General features: G+C 48.7%; 1 protein-coding gene across 2 annotated transcripts in view; it reads left to right on the forward strand.

Annotated features, from left to right (window-relative positions):
- Nucleotides 1–26,640, forward strand: part of LOC117365199 (S100P-binding protein-like) — a 45,563-nt gene that overhangs the window by 214 nt on the left and 18,709 nt on the right. The window contains exons 1-5 of one of the 2 annotated variants that reach the window (XM_033955285.1): nucleotides 28–169; nucleotides 3,911–5,201; nucleotides 21,617–21,708; nucleotides 21,976–22,073; nucleotides 22,369–22,447. In XM_033955285.1, the coding sequence (XP_033811176.1) occupies nucleotides 3,963–5,201; nucleotides 21,617–21,708; nucleotides 21,976–22,073; nucleotides 22,369–22,447 (1,508 nt within the window). In that variant the 5' untranslated portion in view covers nucleotides 28–169; nucleotides 3,911–3,962. Of the gene's footprint in view, nucleotides 1–27; nucleotides 170–3,910; nucleotides 5,202–21,616; nucleotides 21,709–21,975; nucleotides 22,074–22,368; nucleotides 22,448–26,640 lie in introns of those variants that run through there. The other variant, XM_033955287.1, reaches the window with a different exon arrangement.

Raw genomic sequence — 26,640 nt, forward strand, 5'->3', positions numbered from 1 at the left:
GGGACGTGAAGGCTGCTGGGAGGGGCGGGCTCAGTGAAATGGGCGGGAGTGCGAGGCTCGTGGCTCTCCCCCTCCTCTTGGCACAGGAAGGGGAAGTGGCGGTTGCCCGGTGAATGGGTTGACTTTTTAACGGTTTTCTCTTCGTCGTCCTGCAGGAGAGCTTCTGGCGGTACGTTGGGCTTCGGGGGGTGGTCGCCAGTTGCGAGACGCATCCAAAATTCATGATCCCCGAACCCTGACAAATGGTTCGCTTTATTTGCCTTCGTTGCTAGAATATATTGACTTTGGCCGCGCTTTTGCTTTTTCCTTCATTAGCCTCGCTGGGTCCATCAAGCCCGTGTTCATGTTAAAAAAAATGTTCTCAATAAAAATACAAAGATGGAAGAGCAACTGTGTAAAAAAAAAAAAAAAAAAAAAAAGCGCTTAGCGGGTCAACTCTTTATCGAGATTAAAAATGCAAGTATAAGGGCCCGAGACAAACTTTACAGAACTGAGGCGAAAGGTTCTTCTTGTTAAGCCATTTTGCTTCTGCAAAGCCGTCTCAATGAAAACTTCTTCCTGCCCATCATCTCTGTAGCGCTGTTTCTCGGCCAGGGAGGATTCGGAGTGATTTGCAAGCTACTGTCATTGAGTAAAGGGTGAAAGGATCATTGAGTCCAATGTCCTGTGTAAATTGCTCTTTCCACAGAAAATAAAACTTCTCAGGAGGGACACAATTTCGATGGTTCTGAGTCCAATGTTACCTGACTAACAAGTTCATCAGGTTACATAGAAAAGGGCCGGCTGCCTCTCAAAAACCCTCTCTCTCTCCCTCCCTCCCTCTCTTTTAAGCATAACTCTGTAGCAACCCCACCTGCCGATCCCATCGACTTTTGAAGTCGAGCACGCTACTGGCCTCAACCACCTGTCGTGGAAGACCATTCCATAATTCAAAATGCAGCAGCTCAATTACTTTTAGAACAGGGATCTCAAAGTCCCTCCTCGAGGGCCGCAATCCAGTTGGGTTTTCAGAATTTCCTCAATGAATATGCATGAGATCTATGTGCATGCACTGCTTTCAATGCATATTCATTGGGGAAATCCTGAAAACCCGACTGGATTGCGGCCCTCAAGGAGGGACTTTGAGATCCCTGTTTTAGAAGGTACTCCGCTTCTGGTGAAGCTACATTGGCTGCCAGTGGAAGCAAGAGTTCACTTCAAGGTTGTGATGTTTGTATATGGCCTGGCACCAGACTACCTTCAAAGTCATATTTCACCTTACTATCCCACCAGACAGCTATGTTTCTTTTCAGAAATTAGACTTCATGTACTCTCAAGTGTATGTAAGAAATCTAGGACAGGAGAGATCTTTGACAGTTCATAGTCCAGTATTGTGGAACAGCTTGCTTTGGGATATTCGAGCTACCTCCTCTTTATTGAAGCAGTTAAAAATATTTATACTCTCAGTACTTAATTATCTTAGACTTATGTGTTATATTTCATATTAAGTGTTTACAATTATAGAATTACAAGTGACTGAACTCTTATAATTCAGAGGCTTGTCTCTTATCTTATCTGTAAACCATCTTGAGCTTTATCGGTTAGGCAAAATATAAATTAACCCAGGACAAACAGGCAGCATATTCTCAACAGTTGGGTGACGTCAACGACTGAGCCCCGCAACGGACAGCCTCGCAAGCAGACTTGCTTGAAGATTTTTGTAAGAGCTTATGAGTATTGCACCGCGCATGCGCGAGTGCCTTCCCGCCCGAGTCAGGACGTGTGTCTCCTGTGAGGTACCTCAGTTAAATGTTTTCCGCAGAGCCAAAAAGTCCTCTTCACTGCAGCTACTTTGTTGCCTTCTCGCACCACGGCTTTGTTGTTTTTCTCAGTCACTGTGCCCGAGTGTCTCTTTTCTCCTTTTAAAAAAAAGGTTTTTTATTGTTTCTTTTTGACCGACGGCCTAGGCTTGGCAGCTGAACCTCCTTCTTTCATCGGCTTTTCTTTTTCCTATGTCCCAGCCTCTTACGGGTTTCAAAAAGTGTAGCCAGTGCGGCAAGGTACTTTCACTCACCGACTCTCATCGTTGGTGCACGCTTGCCTGGGTCCCAAACATTGCCCTGACACTTGTTTGTGCTGTTCTACCCTTCAACCTCGAGCCCTTCGCATACACCGTGCTAAAATTCTTCAACTATTTGGCATGATGGAACAGTCTGCTGAAAGGGTCTCGACCTCATTCTCACCCTGGAGAAGTGGCACACCATACTTTGGACTGTAAGCGTGCCTTGGCTTTCTACTTGCAACGCACTCAACCTCGCAGAACGGCCCCACAACTTTTCATCTCCTTCGATCCAAATAAGTTGGGGCATTCTGTCTCGAAGCAAACCATATCTAATTGGATGGCTGCTTGCATCTCTGCTATGCTCAGGCTGGAATCCCTCTGCAGGGTCGAGTCATGGGCCACAGAGTTAGAGCCATGGTGGCATCTGTAGCTTTCCTCAGATCAACTCCTATTGAGGAAATCTGCAAGGCTGCCACTTGGTCCTCGGTTCACTTTCACCTCATTACTGTCTGGATACTTTCTCCAGAAGGGATGGCCATTTTGGCCAGTCTGTTTTACAAAATCTCTTTTCTTAACTTGCCAACTCTCCCTCTTTCCCATTATGCTTAGCTTGGAGATCACCCACCTGTTGAGAATATGCTGCCTGCTTGTCCTGGGATAAAGCACAGTTACTTACCATAACAGTTGTTATCCAGGGACAGCAGGCAGATATTCTCACAACCCACCCTCCTCCCCTGGTTGGCTTCTTAGCTAGTTATCTGAACTGAGGTACCTCTTTTTTTTCCCTCCCCCCAAATTCTTTATTCATTTTTTCATCTTACATCAAGTACACAATACTACATCATTTAAAACTTTTACACATCACTTGAATTTCTTTCTATTGTCATTGTAAACTGAACTGAACTGAGATACCTCACAGGAGACGTGCGCCCTGACTCAGGCGGGAAGGCACTCGCGTATGTGCGGTGCAGCACTTGTAAGCTCTTAAAAGATCTTCAAGCAAGTCTGCTTGCGAGGCTGTCCGCTGCAGGGCTCCGTCGGTGACGTCACCCACCTATTGAGAATATCTGCCTGTTGTCCCTGGATAACAACTGTTACGGTAAGTAACTGTGCTTTCCTTGAAAGCTGTTCTTACTCCATCCAATTTAGCTTGCTTTTCTAACATTGGAAAGGATGGTTATTCTGGACTCTCACCTTTTGGTCTGCATACAAGTAGAGCAGAAGAATTGATAGGTGAGTTAGAATTCATGTGTGCATGATTTAGGAAGTGTTTTCATCTGATATAGTAAATTCTTCATTTTCTCCAAAGCACAGTTCCAGAGTTACTAAAGGAAGCAGTAGCGAGTTTAGTCTGAAAAAGGAAGGGTAGACTTTCAAATGTGCCATCATTACCTAAAATAGTTGAAAAAGTGGTATCCAACCTTAGTGCATTTTTAGATACAAATGATTTGCTAGATCTGGTTTGGTGGGATTAAGAAGAAGCTGGAATAATCTACTAGCTATTTTGGATAAAAAATAATTTTTGGAGAGAGAAGGTTAAAAAGGTGGTATTAATCTAAGCACTACAAAGTTTATTTTATTAGACACCTGTGTGGAACACTATCAAAGGATGCTCTCCTGTGACTGGTTCCAGCTTGGCTGTGTTTGGATAATTGGAGCCTTCTGAACACTGCATCACTAAATTGAGAATATTTTTGAGCTGTTATCACTGTGAATTGGCAGTTCACAGCAGACTTTGTTGGTGATCAAAGTTCCATCACAATGGGATGAGAGTAAAGAGAAAATGTATATACAGCTGTTATCATGTGCTCATAATGTGAGAGTACTCTGTATGGTATTTCTGCTTATAGTTGCATTTCTGCTTTTCAGGGAGGTAAGACCCTTTTGTGATTTCATCTGTGCTGGAAGAAGTGCAGAGAAGATGGAGGGGAACGAAATCCGAAGTAAGCTGAGGGGTAAGCGAAGGATGAGATCTACCTTGGCCAGTGCTCAGTGTCCAGACCGGAAGAGTTGCTGTGATAGAGAGGTTCTGTGCAGTGTTCCAGATGATATTAAAATCCGGATTGTTAACGAGAGAGCCTCAGAAACCAAGAGATTGTTGAATGAGTCATTGGAAGAAGAACAGGTATTGCATGGGGCTTTTAAGAAGCCTCGCTTAATGTACCCTTATTGCAGTACACCCTGCCCAGCACTGAAAGAGGCCTTCTCGTCACCTGACTCTGCTTGCTTCCCAGGATCTTCTAGTTGTTTTGATGAAACACAGACTAGGAAGCTGGTTCTGCCCAGTGATCCTTTAGCCTCTTTCAGTCCTGCTTCAAAACCAGACCAGAATGAGCTGGATGACTCATTACTGGAAGCATCTGATGGCGATGCAGATTCGCCTTTGCATTTGACTGAGGAACAGATGCAGAAATTGTTGGAAGATGACTGGTCAGCTGCTGGGATGGAGAGAGAACCACTGTACAGTGAACACAGCTCTCCAGAAGAGAGTGAAGAGCTTGAGCATTTTAACTCACAGCTTTTCACAAGATCTGTTTTGGAAGGACCCTCTCTCACCCAGTCTACTTTATTCTCTGCTTCTAGCATCTTGCTCACTCTTGATGAAACAGAGTGTGAAAGGAGCATATCACTGGACCAAAACTGCTTGGAGTGTAACGAAATTAATAATATACCGTTTGATTGTGACATTGAGGATATTTTAGCTCTTAGCCCCATTGATAGATCTTCCATAGAGCAAGAAAACGATGACTATGTGCTATTGGAAAACACAGAGGTGCAAGATGGTTGCTTAAGAGGTGCTACTGATCTTTTAGAGAAGCAGAAGTTAATGCCATTCTCCAATCAGAATGGGGAGGAAGAGCTGGGGGAATATGCTGCAGAACCAGAGGAGTACCCTCTGTGTTTGGAGGAGTGTATTGCAGCTCCAGGAGGGCAAGCTCTGTGCAATCATTCCTTTCCTAATCCTCCAGCTGACAGGGAGCTTGGCAAGTCTCAGGATGGCACTGCCATGGCCTCTGAGGCACACTCATTCAAATCCATTAACATTCCAGCAAAAGAGGGCCCTGATAGAGCTGGTGAGAGTGTTTCATCTGCTCCAAATGCTAGCTTGCAGAAGCCGAAGCTGTTAAAGAGAGTAGCTCTTCCACAAGATAATGTCACGGTAAGAAATTGTCCTGTTCTGACTTCAGCTGAAAGCAATTTGTATTTAATGTGGGTAGTGAAGGGAGCCAAGGTGCTGCTGCATGGTATTTCTGAATCCAGCTTTGTAAGACTTCGTGGCATAGACTGGGGACTGGTACTGAATGGTTTCAGATGAGCTGCTGCCTGGAATATTTGGCCTCCTAAACCACAAGCTGTGATCAAGCTAGGTTTGACTAAGGCTGAGGAGAAAGGGGGGTGGTTACAAAACAGCAGTTGTAGTCAAAACAAAACAGTACGAATGCAAAGGTCTGTAAGATGTACCTTTTATCCCAGGACAAGCAGGCAGCATATTCTTGACTGATGGGTGACGGCACCGACGGAGCCCCGGTACGGACAATTTTAGAGTGATTGCACTCTAAGAACTTAGAAAGTTCTAGCTAGCTGCACCGCGCGTGTGCAAGTGCCTTCCCGCCCGACAGAGGCGCGCGGTCCCCAGTTTCTTAGTTTCCGCGGAGCTAAGAAGACGCGTGTTTTCCAACAGCTGTTGGCAATCCTTTTTTCGCCTTCCCGCTCGCAAATTTTTTTTCGTGAAACTCTTCACGTTCCTTTTTATTTCCTTGTTAATTAAAAAAAAAAAAACAACAAGTCAATTTTTTTTGACTTTTTTCGGTCGGCCCCGGCAGGGCCTGTTGGCACCATCGAAGCCTCGGGCTTTGATTTTGCTACTGCTGTTTTTCCCTTCATGCCCCCTTCACCGGGTTTTAAAAAGTGTCAGCGGTGTGCACGCCCTATTTCATTATCCGACCCACACAAGTGGTGTCTTCAGTGCTTGTGTCCGGACCATAGGGCTGCGACGTGCACCCGCTGTGCTTCTCTTCAAAAGAGAACTTTGAAGAATCGCCAGATTCAGCAGCAGCTTCTTTTTGGTGCTGCTATGGAAGTTCCACCGGCATCGACAACTTCCTCCAAATCGGCCCCGGCGCTTTCGACACCACAAGATACATCTTCGGTGTCGCACCCCACAGGTAAGCCGGCTAAGAAGCCATCCCCTACAGTTCTCGGCCCACCAGTCGAACATGCAGTGAGCCAAGTCCTGCAGACTGCGCACCGGCCACGTAAACGCTCCGCTCCTATAGAAGTTACTGCCTCTTCATCGGCATCGACTTCGCCTGAGCGTCAAGCTGCACCGCAGGTACCGAGCAAGAAAAAAGCAGTACCGTTGCCATCGGGACCATCACTGGATGAGCGTATAGCATCCATTCTCCAGGTCCAGCTTAAGGAGCAATTACAACACCTGCTCCCGGCTCTTCTGACTCCGAACCTTCCAGTGTCGGTACCCACTGAGCCTACGGTACCGATCGTCGACCAACCTATTTTGTCGGCATCGATGTTATCGGCACCGTTTAAATCTGCCTCTTCCATGTCTATGCCTATTTTGTCGGCAGAACCGAAGTCTCTACTTCGAGCGGTTCACTCAGTCTCGGAACCGGTACCGCTGTCTGACACCCGTACCGCTTTACATTCACCAGGTACGGTGTCGATGCGTTCCGGCAAATCGGTACGTAAAACCAGACATACCGAATCCTCTACTCCTCTATCTCAGGGTCGCCTTCCATCGGTACGTGACCCTGATTTATGGAATGATTCCGAAGACCCCCTCGGTACCGACGATGATTTTTCTTCGGATGAGGCTGATCCATCCGTGCAGGATCCTACTAGTAAGCCAGAGCACACTTCCTTCACTAAGTTTCTTAAGGAGATGTCAGACACCCTTTCAATCCCATTAGAGTCTGATTCTAAAAAGTCCAAGGCATTCCTTGATGCTTTGGACTTTGACCAACCTCCCAAAGAATTTTTGAAATTACTCCTTCATGATATCTTAAGGGAAACTTTTTTAAAAAATTTGGAAACTCCTCTCACCATCCCAGGAGCTCCAAGAAAACTGGAATCACTTTATAAAGTTATTCCCATTCCAGGGTTTGACAAGCCTCAGCTGCCACATGAGTCTTTGCTGGTGGAGTCAACCCTGAAGAAACCTGCAGGCTCCAGTGTGTATGCTTCTGTCCCTCCTGGCAGAGAGGGCAAGGCTATGGACAAATTTGCTAAACGACTTTACCAGAATGCTATGTTGGCCAACTGTTCAGGTAACTATGCATTTCACTTCTCTTTTTACCTGAAACATCTTATTCAGCAAATGGCCGCTTTTCAAAAATATATTCCAGACCGCAAGCTCTACATTGCTTTTCAGCAATGTACTGCCAGCTCAGGCTCTGTTCCAGCTCAGGAAGTTCATGGTCCGTTCCATCTATGACACATTTGAACTTACATCCCGAGCGACTGCAATGCCTGTAGCCATGAGACGATTAGTATGGCTTCGCATCTCAGACCTTGATGTCAACCACCAGGACCGCCTTGCCAATGCGCCTTGCCTGGGTGACGAACTGTTTGGATAATCTCTGGATACCACCACCCAGAAACTTTCGGCTCATGAGACGAGGTGGGATACTTTATTGAAAACCAAAAGAAGCCCCCTCCTGTTCGTCCTTTTAGACAGCAGACGTCGTATCAGCGTAGCTTCTCAGCTAGGCCGATTCAGCCTCCTCCTCCCCAGCCTCGGAGACAGCGGCAACAGCAACATCAACAGACTCGCCAACAACAGCAGCCTACCATAAAGCCTGTTGCTCAGCCTAAACCAACTCAGCCCTTTTGACTCCCTTCTCCAGGGCATAACCAATCTTCCTCCCTCATGTCCTCTTCCGCAACCTATTGGAGGTCGCCTCCAATTTTTTCTGGGTCGATGGGAAGTAATTACCACTGATCAATGGGTGCTCTCTATCATCGCCCACGGCTACTCCCTCAATTTTCAGACTCCTCCTCCGTTAGGCCTTCCAAAAGAGTCTGCTTTCAACAGGTCTCAATCCCTCCTTCTCACTCAAGAGGTTCAATCCCTCCTTCTTCTCAATGCCATTGAAGAGGTTCCTCCAGATCAGCGAGGTCAAGGATTTTACTCCCAGTACTTTCTAGTTCCCAAAAAGACCGGAGACCTCAGATCTATATTAGATCTCAGAGATCTCAACAAATGTTTGATCAAGGAGAAGTTCAAAATGCTCTCTCTTGCCACACTATACCCTCTTCTCACTCAGGGCGATTGGCTATGCTCCCTCGATCTCAAAGAGGCCTACACACATATTCCTGTCCATCTGGCGTCCAGACAATATCTGCGCTTTCTCTTCAATCAAACTCATTACCAGTACAAGGTGCTACCCTTCGGTCTGGCCTCCTCTCCCAGGGTGTTCACCAAGTGTCTGATTGTGGTAGCCGCCTATCTCCGCTCTCACAATTTTCAAGTCTTCCCTTATCTGGACGACTGGCTCATTCCCCTCAGGCAGTTCTTCTGGCCACCAACCAGACCATTTGATATCTTCAACTGTTGGGTTTCGAAATCAATCTTCCCAAGTCGCACCTCATTCCAATCCAGCGACTTCAATTCATTGGCGCCATTTTGGACACTGTTCTCATGAGGGCGTTTCTTCAATCCAACCGCCTTCAGACCATCCTTCATCTTTGTCTACAGGTGTTTCAACAGATTACCATCTCTGCAAATCAAATGATGGTGCTCTTGGGGCATATGGCATCGACGGTGCATGTCACCCCCCTCGCACGTCTTCACCTGGGCACTCCTCAATGGACCCTGGCAACCCAGTGGTCACAAGCGACAGATCCTTGCTTACAACATATATCTGTGACATCGTCTCTTCGACAGTCGCTACTCTGGTGGTTGACATCTTCAAATCTATCCAGAGGTCTACTGTTCCATCTACCTCATCATCATCTAGTCCAGTGTTTTTCAACCTTTTTTGGGCAAAGGCACACTTGTTTCATGAAAAAAATCACGAGGCACACCACCATTAGAAAATGTTAAAAAATTTAACTCTGTGCCTATATTGACTATATATAAAGTAATTCTCTTGAATAGGAATCAAATAAACACAAAGAAAGTATTTTATAATTACTTTATTATGAAATATTAAGTAAACAGAATAGTGAAAAATTATAAAATACTTTATTCAGTGCGAAACCTGGGCCTGTTTGGCTGAACACAAAGCTGATATTCTGGCTGGAATAGAAGAAAGACACACACGTAGCTCTTCGTCAACAGCCGTTCCCTTCACCGCCCCGTCACCGCCATCCCTTTCACCGCCCCGTCACCGTCCCCGCTGCATCCATATAAGCCTTAGTACTGTAATATTTAGCTTATTCCTTTCTTATAAATCAAAGTTCCTGCTGCTGAACTAGAGAAAGAGATGTTCAGCTGGCAGGGCTTTGTTTATAAATTTTTATCAACACAACTAATATACTATTTTATCCTAAAGCAAAAAATAAATAAATAACTATAATTTCTTTAGCACTCTCCAGACCAGTAGAGGTTAACTTTACGAATGGGGTATATATCTAATCATGACCAGCAGGTGGAGACTGAAAACAAAACTGTGGGACAGTATATCCTATCCCCTCTTCTCTATTTCCCTCAGTCTTCTTTCAGTCTCCAGCAGGTGTTGATGTGATCTGTACCCATCTCCCTTGGTAGGGCTGTTGGAATTTGTTTAGGGGGTCTATAGTCCCTGTTTTTAGCCGGACGGAGCTTGGGCGGACCCTGTTTGGGGGTTCGTCCGACCTCGGGGGTGTCAAACCCGGCGGGTCTCGAGCGGGGTCCCTCCCCCCACTTCCTCCACCTCCCCACATTTTTTTAGAGGAGCCTCAGCAGTAAGCCTTGCCCCCTAAATCAAGCAAGGCATATTGCTTAGAGAGCCTGTGGAGTCTGTTCTGTGAAAAAAAAAAAAAAAAATCCTGAGGTAGTGCTGGTCTGGAGGGTTGTTTCCCTTTAAGAAAACTGTATTTTACTGTATTTTTTCAACTAACCGGCACTTTTTTATAGCTAGGTCGCGTATGGAGCAATGAGCACTTCTAAGGGGAAAAAGTGCTCATTGTGCTCCAGACGCGAGGCACTCGCGGCCGGCCTGTGCAAGCGGTGTTCAGGCCGGTGCGGTGGAGGAGCTCCGTCGGCAGCGGCTGCAGGCGCCCAGAGCTCCCCGCCGATGGTGCCTCGCGAGTCGGCAGGGAGCAGTGGTGAAGCCCAGTCTTCACCATCCGCCCACGGAGGGATTCCCCGGGCCGCCGACGGTCGGGTTTTTGGGGATTCCCTCTCAGCTGATTTTTTGACAGCTGATGCCGGCTTGCCTGCTTTAGCGGCTGAGACTGTTCAGGTCTCTCAGCCGCTGCAGGCTATGGAGGGAGCTGTTTTGGCGGGAAAGACGCCATCTTCTCACTCTGGCCCCTCCATCTTGTTTTCCACCTCAGGTGACCTTCCCCCCTGTTTTGGAAAAGCAGGGGCAGGTTTCTGCTGGGTCCCCTGCGGTGGCAGGGAGTCCCTTGGGACCCTCGGGGGGGTTTTCCCCTGATTTATTTTTTTCTTTGTGCCGAGCCTATTTTCAGGCGGCTGGGGGTCCCGGTTGCGCGCAGGGGGTTTCGGGGGGTGGGGGTTCCTCCGCGCTCCCTGCGGCTTTGCCTCTCTCGTCGGTTGTGGCGTCCCCCCCTCCGCCGCCCTCGTCCAAGCGCCCGCGGGTGTCGTGGGACGAGGATTTATGGTTGGAGGAGCGTGTCGGTCTGGATGAGGACCTGGACTTTTCGGAGGAGTTCCAGGACCCTCTTGAGGGGACGGCCGCTGGCGGCGGGTTGTCGGGTTTCCCGTCTTCCGTCGACGAGGCGTCGGTGGTGCGCCTTTTTCAGAGAGATGAGCTACCGGACCTGATTCAACAGGTTTCTTCGGTGTTGCGTTTTGAAGATGCGCCGCCGGAGACTCCGCGGGTGGGGGACCCTCTGCTTCAGGGGATCCGTTCCGTTTCCCGCTCTTTTCCTATGCATCAGGATATTCGGGATATTATCCTGGAACAGTGGAAAACGCCGGAGGCGCCGTTTCGTTTGGCGCGTAGCATGGCTCGTTTGTATCCCATCCCAGAGGGGGATCGGGCTACTTTAGTATCGCCAGTCGTAGACGCGGTGGTCTCGGCGATTTCTAAGCGGCATACCGTGCCTGTTGAGGGCGGGTCTGCCTTGCGGGACTCTGAGGAGCGCAAATTGGAGAATATCCTTAAGCTCAATTTTCAGGTCTCGGCTTTTGGGGTCCAGGCGGCTATCTGTGGGGGGCTGGTTGCTCGTGCCGTTTTTCGGTGGGCTGAGCGCGTCCTGGATCGGGAGTCTGATGACTGGTCTCTGGTGGATCAGGAGGTGGCAAAGATTGAGATGGCGGCCTCGTTCCTCTCTGATGCTCTTTATGACTTAGTGCGGATCTCGGCTAAGTCTATGGCCTTTGGAGTGGCCGCGCGGCGTATTTTGTGGCTGCACGCTTGGGCGGCGGATGCTGCGTCCAAAGCTAAACTTACTAAATTTCCCTTTCGGGGGTCTTTTTTGTTCGGGGAGGAATTGGATAAGTTGATTCAGACTCTGACGGACTCTAAGGTTCCCCGTCTGCCTGAGGACCGTGCCCGTCCTGCGTCTCGGGGTGGCGCGGCCCGGGGTCGTTTGCGGGAATTTAGCAAGTATCGCCCTGGGCGTGGGGCTGCTTCTTTCCCGGCTCCGGGTTTTTCCAGGGGTCGGTTCTTCCAGCGCATGCAGCCCTTTCGGGGGGCCCGTCGGGGGGCAGGGAATCCCTCCGCCGGCTCCCCCGCTTCCCGTCCTGCGCAATGACTCCTTGCCGACGCCCCCTTTGGTTCCGGTGGGGGCCCGGCTGTGCGAATTTTTCCCCCAGTGGGCCGAGATCACGTCCGATCAGTGGGTCCTGGAGGTGGTGCGGGACGGTTATGCTCTGGAGTTCGCCCGCTCTCTGCCGGACCTTTTCCTCGCTTCTCCATGTCAGTCTCCAGGGAAGACGCAGGCTTTTCGCCAGACCCTGCAGCGCTTGCTGGATGTCAAGGCAGTGGTGCCGGTGCCCCCTCCGGAGTGGGGCACCGGCAGGTACTCCATTTACTTTGTAGTGCCCAAGAAGGAGGGGACCTTTCGGCCCATCCTGGATTTGAAAGGGGTCAACAGGGCTCTCAGGATTCCTTCTTTCCGCATGGAAACTCTGCGATCGGTCATTCTGGCGGTTCAGCCGGGGGAGTTCCTCACTTCTCTCGATCTGACGGAGGCCTACTTGCATGTTCCCTTTCGGGACTCTCATCAGCGCTTCCTGCGCTTTGCAATCTTGGGGCGGCACTATCAGTTCTGTGCGCTTCCCTTTGGTCTGGCCACAGCTCCCCGGACGTTCACCAAGGTGATGGTGGTCGTCGCGGCAGCCTTGCGGTCGGAGGGCATCCTGGTTCACCCCTACCTAGACGACTGGTTGATTCGGGCAAAGTCGTTGCAGGAGAGCTCCCGGGTACAGCTCGGGTGGTGGAGTTTCTCCGGTCGCTGGGCTGGGTGGTCAACCTTTCCAAGAGTCGGTTGGTCCCGGCTCAGCGCCTGGAGTACCTTGGGGTTCTGTTCGACACCTCCTTGGGGAAGGTCTTCCTTCCAGAGGCCCGGGTGAGCAAGTTGCAATCGCAGATTCGTCTGCTTTTGGCGTCCCGGTGTCCTCGGGCGCGAGATTTCCTCCAGGTCTTGGGGTCGATGGCGGCATCCCTGGACGTGGTGAGGTGGGCGCGGGCCCACATGCGTCCTCTTCAGTATGCTCTGCTCCGGAGGTGGTCTCCCCAGAGGCAAGATTTGGATGTTCCGGTGCCCCTGCGGGGGTTGGCGCGCTGCAGTCTGCGCTGGTGGCTCCGGACCCCTCACCTGGTTCAGGGGGTGGGTCTGGATCTCCCGCAGTGGACGGTGCTCCTGACGGATGCGAGTCTCCTGGGTTGGGGGGCTCAGTGTTTGGGTCACTCAGCTCAGGGCACCTGGTCCACGGAGGAGGCCGCCTGGTCGATCAACGTGTTGGAGACCAGAGCGGTCCGTCTGGCGCTGTTGGCTTTCCATTCCCTTTTGCTGGGCAAGTCGGTCAGAGTGCTGTCGGACAATGCCACGGCGGTGGCTTATGTCAATCGTCAGGGGGGCACCAAGAGCACTCAGGTGGCGCAGGAGGCGGCTCTGCTCATGGTTTGGGCGGAGTCCCATCTGCTGTACCTCTCGGCTTCTCATATAGCCGGGGTAGAAAATGTTCAGGCAGACTTCCTCAGTCGTCACTTCCTAGATCCAGGAGAGTGGTGTCTCGGCGCCGGGGCGTTTCAGTTGATAGTGCAGGCTTGGGGGCAGCCCCTGATGGACCTGATGGCCACGGGTGGCAACGCCAAAGTGCCCCGCTTCTTCAGTCGTCGCAGGGACGGTCTGGCCGAGGGTCTGGATGCTCTGGTCCAGCCGTGGCCAACGGAGGGGCTGTTGTATGTGTTCCCTCCTTGGCCGCTGGTGGGCAGAGTGCTTCTTCGCATTGTTCACCATCCGGGTTTGGTGGTGCTGGTGGCTCCGGATTGGCCTCGACGTCCGTGGTATGCGGATCTGGTGAGGCACCTGGTGGCGGATCCTCTTCCTCTGCCTCTCTCGGCCGACCTTCTGATGCAGGGTCCCATTCCTATGTTCGACCCGTCTCCCTTCTGTCTTACGTTTCTGTCTTACGGCGTGGCTCTTGAAAGGGGTCGCCTTAGCAAGAAGGGATATTCAGACAAGGTGATCTCTACACTGTTGGGGTCCCGGAGGCTTTCTACCTCTCGGGCTTATGTGCGGGTTTGGCGTCTCTTTGAGGAATGGTGTCGGGCGTGGGGAGTGACCTCTTTTCGCGCTTCTCTGCCTAACATTCTAGAGTTCTTGCAGGATGGCCTGGATAGAGGCCTGGCTTGGTCTTCTCTCCGGGTTCATCTTGCGGCCCTGTCGGCCTTTCGAGGGTTGGTGTCAGGTCAGCGTTTATCGGCTCTTCCTGATGTGATTCGGTTTTTGCGGGCGGCCAAGTTGCTTAGGCCTCCCCTACGGCCCTCGGTTCCCTCTTGGGATCTTAATCTGGTTCTCTCTGTTTTGGTGCGCCCGCCTTTCGAGCCCTTGGACGACTGTTCTTTGAAGGACCTTACTTTGAAGGCGGTCTTTTTGGTGGCCATTACTTCTGCTAGGCGTGTTTCTGAGCTGCAGGCTTTCTCTTGTAGGGCTCCCTTCTTGGAGTTTTCTAGGGAGCGGGTCGTCTTGCGGCCTGTTCCTTCCTTTCTGCCGAAGGTTGTTTCTCCTTTTCATGTCAATCAATCGGTGGTTCTCCCGGTCTTGGGTGGTCGGTAGGGCTCTTCTGAGCAACGGCAGCTGCGCAAGTTGGATGTCGGTCGGGTCCTTCGCTCTTAAGTGCAGCGGACCCAGGAATTCCGGAAGTCCGATCATCTCTTTGTCCTCCTGGCGGGTCCTCGTCGGGGAGCTGGCGCTTCTAAGGCTAGTATTGCGCGCTGGATCAAGGAGACGATTGCTTCCGCTTATCTTCTGAAACAGCAGCCGGTTCCGGAGTTTCTCAAGGCTCATTCCAATCGGGGTCAGGCGGCTTCTTGGGCTGAGTCGTCGCTCGTGCCTCCAGTGGATATTTGTAAGGCTGCGGTTTGGTCCTCCTTGCATTCCTTTGTTCGTCATTATCGGGTTGATGTGCAGGCGCGTCGGGACGCGGTGTTCGGTGAGCGTGTACTGGTATCGGCCCTTCGGGGGTCCCGCCCGTGAGAGGGACTGCTTTGGTACGTCCCATTCGTAAAGTTAACCTCTACTGGTCTGGAGAGTGCTAAAGAAGGAGAAATTAGGTTCTTACCTGCTAATTTACTTTCTTTTAGCTTCTCCAGACCAGTAGAGGTCCCCACCCTGTCTGTTGTTATTGTTGTTCGGGCTATTGCGCGGGCAGTTTTTTGTGTTTTGCTGCGGGTTCTAGTATTTTTCTAGGGCCGGGGAGATTTGAAGAACAGCGGCTGTGGCTCGGCTGGCTTAGCTGGCGAGCTGTGGGGACATTTTCCTTCGGGTATTTCTCCTCTGCATTTTCCAACAGCATTTTTTGGGTATGTTAATTGTTACTCCTGTTCGGAGTATTGTTTTCTTTCTGTTTTCCAGTTCTTGGTTCTGCTTGGCTATTCGGCAGACTGAGGGAAATAGAGAAGAGGGGATAGGATATACTGTCCCACAGTTTTGTTTTCAGTCTCCACCCGCTGGTCATGATTAGATATATACCCCATTCGTAAAGTTAACCTCTACTGGTCTGGAGAAGCTAAAAGAAAGTAAATTAGCAGGTAAGAACCTAATTTCTCCTTTTTTTTCTACCTTTGTTGTCTGGTTTCTGCTTTCCACATCTTCTCATTCAATTCCTTCCATCCACTGTGTGTCTTCTCTCTACGTCTTCCATTTGCTGTTACTGTGCCTCTCCCTTCACCCCCCCCCCAATTGGTCTAGCACCCATCTTCTTCCCTCCGCTCCCCCATAGTCTGGCATCTGTCTTCTTCCCACTCTGTCTTCCACATTTCCCTTCGGGGTCTGTTCCTCTCCACCCTCCTTCAATGTCTGTCCTATTCCTTTCTACCACCACCCTTCCCTCCCTCCTTTACCATCTGTTCCTTTCTACTACCCTTCAGCTCCTCTCACGTGGCTTATCTATCTACCTTCCTCCCTCTTATTTTCATGGCACATTACAATGTAATTTGTGCAAGCCACTGGAGCCTGCGAGCTCGGTCCCTGTCCCATCCCCACAAACCATCTCGCTTCTGTGCTCCTATTTTCTCCATTTCTAATATCTCCCCTATGTATCTGTCATTGCCCCCCTCTGTGTCCATATACCATCCCCATGGCATGTCCCCTTTATGTCTCTGTCCCTATGCCCCATGCACATAATTTCCCCTCTTTCTGTTACCTTCCTGTGTCCAGATTTCCCCTATCTTCCTCTTCCATACCAGTGTGTCTCTTCTTTTCAACCCCATCTAGCTTTTTTCCCTCTTTCTCCCCCCCCCCCCTGCTTCTAGCATCTGGCTCACCTGCCTGTCCTTCCCTTTCTTTCCTGCTGTGGGTTTTTCTTTCCGTCTTCATCCCCTTGGCCCAGAATCCTTTTCCCTTTCACTCCCTCCTTCCAATTTGAGCCGGGAACACGAGCGATTGCACGGTCCCCGCAGCCACCACTCGCCTGCCCAATCGATCCTACTGTTTAGCCAGCTCTCTCCCTTCGCCTCACCTTAGTTTGTAGGTTTTGTTTTTCGGCGACATGCATGCTTTCCCAAAGAGCCGCGCACGCGCGGCTGCTCAGTGTTCAATCTTCTGCTCTGCTGCAACTTCCTGTTTCCGGTTGCGTCAGAGCAGAAGATCGAAACTGAACAACAGCGGGGACCGGGGGAGTCTCATGGGAGCGCGTGCGGGACCCGGCCTGAGGCCTAATCAGTGTCTGCACCGTACGGCACACCAGGCAACATCTCGCGGCACACTAGTGTGCCGCGGAACAGCGGTTGAAAAACACTGATCTAGTCATCAGCACAGATGCATCCCCCTATGCCTGGGGAGCTCACTTGAACGAATTCCAAACTCAGGGTCTTTGGACTGCCCAGGAAAAGAAACATCACATCAATTTCCTGGAACTCCGAGCGATGTTTTACGCCCTCAAGGCATTCCAACATCTCCTCTTTCCTCAAGTACAACTTCTTTGCACAGACAATCAAGTTGCAATGTACTACATCAACAAACAAGGTGGGACGGGCTCTCGCCTGTTGTGTCAGGAAGCTCAACGGATTTGGTCTTGGGCGACAACTCGTCATTTATTCCTGAAAGCTGTCTACATTCAAGGGGAGCAGAATTTCTTAGCAGACAATCTCAGCAGAATTCTCCAACCCCACGAATGAACTCTTGATCCCATGACTCTCCAGTCCATTTTCGCTCTATGGGGCACTCCTCAGGTGGACCTTTTTGCAGCCCCTCACAATCATCAACTGCCCCAATTTTGCTCCAGACTCTACTCCCTTCACCGTCTGGCACCCGATGCATTTCTTCTGGATTGGACCAATCTCTTCCTCTATGCATTTCCTCCTCTCCCTCTCATGCTGCGGACATTGTTCAAGCTCAGGAGGGAACAAGCCACCATGATTCTCATCGCTCCACGGTGGCCCAGGCAACACTGGTTCTCCCTTCTGCTTCAACTCAGTTCCAGGGAGCCCATACTTCTTCCACTGTTTCCTTCTCTGCTTACTCAGCATCAGCAATCTCTCCTACATCCCAACTTACAGTCTCTGCACCTGACAGCTTGGTATCTCTCGGTCTAACTTCAGCTCACTCACTTCTATCCCAGCCTGTCCGTTCTATCATTGATGCTTCCAGGAAACCGGCCACCCTTCATTGTTATCAACAGAAGTGGACTCGGTTTTCTTCCTGGTGCCTCTTGCATCACCATAATCCCATGTCTTTAGCAGTGGGACTGGTGTTGGACTATCTTCTATTTTTGTCTGACTCTGGTCTCAAATCTACTTCTGTCAGAGTCCATCTCAGTGCCATTGCTGCCTTTCATGAGCCAATTCATGGGAAACCCCTCTCTGCTCATCTTTTGGTTTCCAGGTTCATGCGGTGCCTTTTCAATGTGAAACCACCTCTCAAGCCCCCTCCTATAGTCTGGGATCTCAATGTAGTTCTTTCCGCCTTAATGAAGTCTCCTTTTGAACCTTTGGCCACAGCACATTTCAAATTTCTTACTTGGAAAGTGGTCTTCCTTATTGCTCTCACCTCTGCCAGGAGGGTCAGTGAGTTACATGCACTAGTTGCCGACCCACCTTTCACTATTTTTCACCATGACAAGGTGGTTCTGCGTACCCATCCAAAGTTTCTTCCTAAGGTTGTATCTGACTTTCACCTTAACCAGTCCATTGTCCTCCCTGTTTTTTTTCCGAAGCCTCATTCTCATCCAGGTGAACAGGCTTTGCATACTTTGGACTGTAAACGTGCTTTGGCTTACTATCTCGAACGCACTAAGCCTCACAGATAATCTCCTCAACTTTTTTTCTCTTTTGACCCTAACAAGCTGGGTCATCCTGTTTCTAAACGCACTTTATCCAATTGGCTTGCGGCTTGCGTTTCATTCTATTACGCTCAATCGGGACTGTCACGGGCCACAAAGTTAGAGCTATGGCAGCGTCTGTAGCTTTCCTCCGCTCCACTTCCATTGAGGAAATCTGCAAGGCTCCTACTTGGTCCTCAGTTCATACTTTTACATCTCATTATTGTCTGGATGCATTCTCCAGACGGGATGGACACTTCGGCCAATCTGTTTTACAAAATTTATTTTCCTAATGGCCAACCTTCCCTCCATCCCTCTTTTTTTGTTAGCTTGGAGGTCACCCATCAGTCAAGAATATGCTGCCTGCTTGTCCTGGGATAAAGCACAGTTACTTCGTAACAGGTGTTATCCAGGGACAGCAGGCAGATATTCTTGCGTCCCTCCCATCTCCCCGGGTTGGCTTCTTAGCTGGCTTATCCTAATTGGGGACCGCGCGCCTCCGTCGGGCGGGAAGGCACTCGCGCACGCGCGGTGCGGCCTAGCTAGAACTTTCTAAGTTCTTAGAGTTCAATCACTCTAAAATTGTCCGTACCGGGGCTCCGTCGGTGCCGTCACCCATCAGTCAAGAATATCTGCCTGCTGTCCCTGGATAACACCTGTTACGGTAAGTAACTGTGCTTTACCCGCAAGAAGAATGGGCAGTTTCATATCATCCTTTTACCCCTGTAAGAAGCTTGGTATGTGTCTATTTACAAAACAAAGTTTCTTATTTAAAAATATGATGTCCAGGATTGTTCTTTGAAGGATGGAATTGAGAAGTTCCTCATTGAATGCAATTCTCAAAACGCTAGGGCCCTGATTCTCTAAAAGTGCGTCCCGATTTTAGGCAGCTGTAGACGTCCTACAGCTGTCTAATCAGCCAATCGGGATGCACGTTTTTTTTAAAAAAATGCTCTCCAGGCAGGCCTGAAGGCGCCTCCGGGAGCCTAGGGAGACTCGCAAGATGCCTAAGCTCGTCTAAGGGCCTTAGGCGGGCCTTAGGCTGAACCTAGGCGGCCCTACGCGTCTCCCTAGTAGATGAGAAGCTTAAAAATGTAGGCCAGCAAAATGCTGGTCTACATTGTAAGTAGACGCGGCCGCTATACTTATTGCGGCAAGGGATCTCTCTGCCGCTATAAGTATAGCGGGCCGTGGCCCCTGACCGATCACTGGCAGGAGGGTGCCCAAACCCTCCTGCCCGAAGACGCACCCCCCTCCCCGACACTACCGACCGCCCCCCCTCCGACACTACCGACCGCCCCCCCCCCCCCCCCGACATTACCGATCCCCCCCCCAACAATATCGGTCGCTGGCAGGAGGGTGCCCAATCCTTCCTGCCCGAAGACGCACCCCCCCCCCCCCCCCCGGCGCTAACAACCCCACCAAACCTGTTCTTACAGATGAGTCTTCCACGTCGAGCAAGCAGGCACGCCTCGTCGAAATGAGGCGGGCCCGGCCCATCCCGCCGAAGCCTAAGGCCTGATTGGCCCAGGCTCTAGAAGCCTAGATCAAACAGGCCTTAGGCATAGCGGGTCCGCCCATCCCCACTTAATCTAAGGCCTGATTGGCCAATCAGACCTTAGACTTAGTAGGGATGGGCGGACCCGCTATGCCTAAGGCCTGATTGGTCCAGGCTTCTAGAGCCTGGGCCAATCAGGCCTTAGGCTTCGGCGGGATGGGGCGGGCCCGCCTCATTTCGATGAGGCGTGCCTGCTTGCTCGACGTGCAAGACCCATCTGTAAGAACAGATTTGGTGGAGTGGGGGTTGTTAGTGCCGGGGGGGGTACATCTTCAAGCAGGAGGGATTGGGCACCCTCCTGCCAGCGACCGATATTGTCGGGGGGGGATCGGTAATGTCAAGGGGGGGGGCGGTCGGTAGTGTCGGGGAGGGGGGTGCGTCTTCGGGCAGGAGGGTTTGGGCACCCTCCTGCCAGTGATCGGTCAGGGGGCCACGGCCCGCTATACTTATAGCGGCAGAGAGATCCCTTGCCGCGATAAGTGTAGCGGGCCGTGTCTAATCTAACCCGATTCTCTAACCCGCGTCTGTAACATGGACGCCGGTTACAGAATCGGAGTTTAGTTTAGGCCGATTCTGAATAGGATGCCTCTCCCAGGCGTCCTATACAGAATCAGGGCCTAGGTGTCTTGCGGGCCTCGCCTTCAATATAGGCGGCCTGCCTGGGGAGCATTTTTTTTTTAAAAACGTGCATCCCGATTGGCTGATTAGACAGCTGTAGGATGCCTACAGCTGCCTAAAATCGGGTCGCACTTTTAGAGAATCAGGGCCTAGGTGTCTAAAAAGGTGGTGAGGACTTGCAGTTTTGCCTAGGACGGGAGTTCCCAAACATGACTAGCTAGACAGGTTTTCAGGATATCCACAGTGAATATGTACGAGACTGTCTCCTTAGTATGCAAATCCATGCAACGCCCATGTTGAAAAGTTTTCACTAGCTACCAATAAGCTTCAGAGGTCTTACGTTTTGGTATTCTGAAGCACCGTGGGGTTTAGAATAGTTAGTACAGGTTTACCAAACAAAACATAACATTAAGATCAGAGTCGGCTATGAAACTAGTTATGGAAAAAACAGAGTTCTCATGTGCAGTTCCGGTGTTCTGAAATACTTTGGAGTGTTACGATTAGGTACTGTGAGGTCTACTTTTAAGAAGTTTTTGAAGATGTATTTGTTTGCTAGAACATTTTTTTCAGTGCAGTACAATGATGGGAGGGATGTGGTATAGTAACTGAATAGACAAAATCAGGGAGGTTATAAGGATGTATATTTTTGTATTGAGTTGTGATGGCTTTTATGTGGAATAGAAATTTTAAAATATCTCCTGCATATTCATTGTGGATATCCTGAAAACTTGACTGGTTTTGGAATCATTCACCTAGGCTCTGGGTTCTACTTTAGGCTTGTGTGTAATTCAAGTGGTACAGAATCTTTGCAGGTACCCCCTTACTGTGGCCTTGTCCTTTCTAGAATTCTGGGTTCCAGACAGCATCAATTAGGTCTGAGCCAAGAGTTGATAGAACTTGTACTTGTCACCGTACAGATGATTGCTGAAGACTTTTTGTCAGGGGGTAACAGTTGTTTGAAACGTACAGTTCATTAGGAATAGGGACTAGAAAGTGAGCCCCGAGTACTCTATTGCTATTGTGCCAGTTGAGTGAAATGTGATGTGAAGGCAGGTTGAGTGTCGATAAATACATCATTGGGTTGTAGATGATTTTGTGTTTCCTTGATGTTGCAAATGCAGCTTGGTAAAGAGAGCACGCTGAGTGTCCTTAGCATTACAGAGCCCAACAGCCATGGCAAGCAGAGGGATGAACCAGACATTTAGTTTTGAAGCAGTGAAGTGCAGGAAGGGGGAGGGGGTTTCTCTCTTGCCTTGAGCTAATGTCTTTTTCTTATCTTCAGTTGAAGGAAGTCATTTCCCCTAAAGATGACCGGGGAGAGAACCTGCAGGGGAAGAAGCCAGGCAAAGCTGCTCTTTCAAAAGCTGAAGAAAGGTAGAGATGTTGTCCTTGGAAAGCTGCTGTTGTGTCTACTGTCTCGCGGAGTTGTGCAGTGAAGGAAGCCAGAGGGCTGTGAACAGGGTTAAAGATTGCTACGTTGAAAATGCTCCAAGTCTAGTTTGCTTCTTTTTAGCTTATTTATCTGACCTGAAGGTGTAGCAGTTGTGATTTGAATAAGGGTGCAGTGTTGCTTTCTGTACAATTTTTTTTGCCTTTCTGAAAAGGCTGTTGATGATGATGCTTTTTCTGCTTTTTGCACAGGCACTTAAGGATTCCTCCTGCAGAGCTGGAGAAAAAGAAGCAAGACTATGTGCAGTGTGTCTTAAAGCATCATAAACAAATTAACGCGACACATCAAGGTAACCTGCTATCTGTATCTTTTCTCTCTGACCCGGTATCGTAATCCAAACCACATCTGTGTGTCTAGATGACTGTCTGTCTTGTTTTGATTTTTTTCCAGACCTGAAATACTTCTGCTATTTTTGAGACAGGGCTCACTTTCTGCCCTTCAAATCTTTTTTGATTCTGTTTCCCTCCTGTGCCGTGTTTTTCGTGCCTGTTGAGTGTCTGGAAGAGACATTGCTTTTGCTCTGCTGGGTGAGGAATGACCATAACCTGGTGGTTTTTTTTTTTTTGGTTTTTTTTAACTTTTAGATGCATATAAAGAGTGCCTCACGTTGATGGACCAGGTTGCCAATAAGGGCTGGCTACACCCATTAAACCTTACCCTGAGGTATGGCATGTTGCAGTGACTTCTTCTAGCTATTTGCTTGTTACAAATACCACGTATAAAGCCAAGACCCTTGTTTATTTCCTAGCCCCACACAAATATAACTTGTGCATTACATAAGCACATAAGGATTGCCATATTGGGACAGACCGAAGATCCATCAAGCCCAATATCCTGTGACCAACCCAGGTCCCAAGTACTTAGCTAGATCCCAAGTAATAAAACAGCAACCCTAATAGAACCCACCAGGCCAGTGATTCTGGCATTGATGTGGTGCATAGTGGCATTAGTGACACACTTCTCAGCTTATACTCGGGGTTGCTATGTACACAAGGTCAAATTTCTTCAGGAATGTTTGTTGCTGAAATGAGAACACAGGAGAAACATATCAAGCCTCAAACATAAAAGATGCCAAGCTGAGATCACTGTTAGAGAATGGCACGGTCCCCGTGAGCTCGGATCCTGTCCCTGCAAACCATCTGATCCCATCCACACAAGCCTCGAATAGTTTTGTTTTTTTTAATAATATATTTATTGAATTTTCCAAAGAAACACAATGCAAAATAATACATACAAGAAAAACAGACAAATAGCATAATCAAATGCAACCCCCCCCCCCACCCACGATCCCTTCCTCATCCCCCCAATCCTCCCCCACACCCCAAGCCAAGAAAGACTAATACAGTCTTAAGTAGAGTGCTGTCTCCATCGGACATACGGTTCCCATATTTTAGAGTAGTTTACCAAGGTGTTATGCCGTAAGGCCATTAATTTAGACATCAATTGCAGGTAGTCCAAATGAGAATAAACTGTGAGAAGGTTCGGCATCACAGGGATGCACCAACATTGCGCCAAAGCAAGGCGGGCCGCAGTGAACACACAGGCTGCCAATTTCTGTTCAAGGAGTAAAGCCAGGAACTCCCACATTAAATAAACAACATTCCAGCAAAACGCAGCAAGGTTTATGAAGAATCTTAATCAAAGAACAACCCACATGCTGCCAATATAAGCGTACTTCTGGACAGGACCACCAAATATGGAGAAAGTCCCCTTTTGCTCCACAATTGCGCCAACAGCGATCCGTTCCCCCAGGAAAAATAGAGGAAAGTTGCACAGACATATAATACCACCTATAGTACATTTTATAACTATACATAATTGACGGATAAGGTCAGTTTAAATAATCTCCTGTAGATAACTTCTCAAGGAGGCAAGCTACGCCCTCCTGGCAGATCACACTCCCAACGAGCTCGATAGGGATCAAAGGGGGCTTCCCGCTTCAACAAAGCTATATACAACCGGGAAACACTACCTCGCCCAGCCCCGGCCCGACAAGGCTGCTCCAACTAAGTATCCCCTAAGAAAAGGTCCCAGAAAGCCCACCGAGATAGGAAAAATATGCAAACGTGTATAAAGAAAGGAATCCCTTTCCTCCAACCCAAATTCCTCCTGCAACACCTGAAAGGGACGCATAGACATATCCTCCCAAAGCTGCCCCAATGTACGGAAGCCAGCCGTGAGGCATGTATGTCGACTAGCAGTGTCTCTGCCTGGTGAACCAGCTGGCAAGGCCACAATTGCCATCTGAGTAAAAAACAAATGCTCCGGGAACATCTGTCTACGAAGTACATACCAACACCGCAGAACCACCTGCAAAAACGGGTTAGCGCAAACGTGCAGTCGGGACCCAAGGCAACATCCAAAGAGAAACTGTGGGAAGAAAACACTGTTCAATATGAATCCAGAGGCGATTTTCATAAGTGACCCACATGACCACTTCTTGTAGGAGGGCAGCCTGATAATAGAGAAAGTTGGGAATACCCATCCCCCCATCCAATTTAGATCTATAGAGAATCGTCTGACGTACCTGGGGGGGTTTCTTTCGCCAGATAAATGCAAAAACCTCACGCGACAAAAGACGAAAAAAAATTGCAGGTAACGCTATGGGTAGGACCAGAAATGCATATAACAATTGGAGTAAGAGCACCATTTTGACAGCCGAAATGCGGCCTATCCAACTAAGCTGTAATCCCTCCCAGCGCTCAAGTTTTGCAAACAAAGCATGAAGGCAGGCTGGAAAGTTATATTTATACAAGTGGGTATGGTCAGAAGTCAAGTTCACTCCCAAATAGATAATATAATGGGAGGCCCAGGTAAAAGAAAATACAGCCTGTAAACGCTGGATCGCACCTGCCGCTAGAGTGATATTTAAGATTTCAGATTTAGCTATATTAACTTTAAAACCAGAAAGTGGCCCAAACCGTTCTAATTCACGGATCACAACAGGTAAAGACAACTCTGGGTTACGCAAAAGAAGCAAAATATCATCAGCATAAAGTAATATTTTATATTGCTGGGCACCCAATTGAATCCCCTCCTGGTTTCGGACCTGACTCGCCAATGGCTCCATCGAGAGCGCAAAGAGCAAGGGAGAAAGGACACAACCTTGACGCGTCCCACACGCTAATGGGATAGCAGACAATAAAGTACCATTTAGTTTGAATAGGGAATTGGGGGCATCATATAACAATTGAAGCCAATCAAAAAATCACTGGCCAGTACCCATTTTGTGTAAAACTTGAAATAGGTGCCTCCGGTTTACCTGATCAAACGCCTTTTCCGCGTCAAGAGAAAGAACTAAAGCCGGAGAGCCCTCACGGTGTACATGCCACATAAGATGCAAAGCTGTTTTAATATTATCAAAAGGCTGTCTCCGGGATATAAACCCAGCCTGATTAGAATGTACTAATTGAGGCATATAGGCATGCAATCTTAGAGCCAAGACTTCAGTAAAAATTTTGTAGTCAACGTAATGTAATAAGATTGGTCTATAAGCTGCACAGGGAAGTGGGATCTTTTCCCGGTTTATGAATAAGAGTAACCGCCGCTGTATGCCAAGTTTGAGGGAGGGGATGAGTAGCAGCCTCGAATAGTTTTATGCTGAACTTATTTTCTTAAAGTATAAAAAGAAACAATATTCTGTACAATTGTCATTTTATAAATCAAAGTTCTGGCTGCTGAACTAGAGAAAAAGATGTTCAGTTGACAGGGCTTTGTTTATAAATTTTTATCAACACAACTAATATACTACTTGATCCTAAAGCAAAAAAGAAAATAAATAGAAATTTTTTTTCTACATTTGTTGTCTGGTTTCTGCTTTCCTCATCTTCTCCTCATTCAATTCCTTCCATTCACTGTCTGCCTTCTCTTTGCCTCTTCCATTTGCTCTGTTACTGTGCCTATCCCTTCCATCTCTCCTGCTCTCACCCCCCCCATTTGGTCTGGCACCCATCTTCTTCCCTCTGCTCCCCCCCATAGTATGGCATCTGTCATCTTCCCTTCCAGCGTCTTCTCCCCACTCTTTCTCCCCCATCTCCCTTCCAGCGTCTGTTCCTTTCCACTCCCATCCCCTTACCTTCGTGGCATGTTTTAATTTTTTTTTTTTTTTAATCTTTATTTAATTGATACACTTCATAAGGTGGTTTTTTTTTTATAATTCTTTATTCATTTTCATATTTTACATGAAGTGTACAAAATATTGAGTTACAACTAATGAATACACAATATCACTTTTATATCTATTACATAATATTCTGAACAAATTTTTTTATCCCGTCTCCCACCCCCCACCCTTCAAGTACTTTCCAATCACCTTATACCTATTGTATACCATATTATAACATGTTATGTAAAATTATTTTCACTACCCCCCTCCATGTGTGCCATAAAGAAGACAAGAAAAGAAGAAGATAAATCCTACTATTCATTCAGTACAATACTTTGTCAATGGCCCCCATATTTTTATAAATTTAGGATATGTATTGCTATTACTCTTTCCATTTTGAATATATGACAAATTGTATTCCACCAAAATGTATAATTAAGGTTACTATGATTCTTCCAGTTATTGGTTAAGAACATAAGAAGTTGCCTCCGCTGAGGCAGACCAGAGGTCCATCTCGCCCAGCGGTCCGCTCCCGCGGCGGCCCATCAGGCCCATTGCCTGAGCAATGGTCCCAGACTATCCCTATAACCTACCGCTACTCTTATCTGTACCCCTCAATTCCTTTATCCTCTAGGAACCTATCCAAACCTTCTTTGAAGCCTTGTAACGTGCTCCGGCCTATCACAGCCTCCGGAAGCGCGTTCCATGTGTCCACCACCCTCTGGGTGAAAAAGAACTTTCTGGCATTTGT

The sequence above is a fragment of the Geotrypetes seraphini genome, chromosome 8 (assembly GCF_902459505.1).
Source record: "Geotrypetes seraphini chromosome 8, aGeoSer1.1, whole genome shotgun sequence".
Classification (NCBI taxonomy): Eukaryota; Metazoa; Chordata; class Amphibia; order Gymnophiona; family Dermophiidae; genus Geotrypetes; species Geotrypetes seraphini.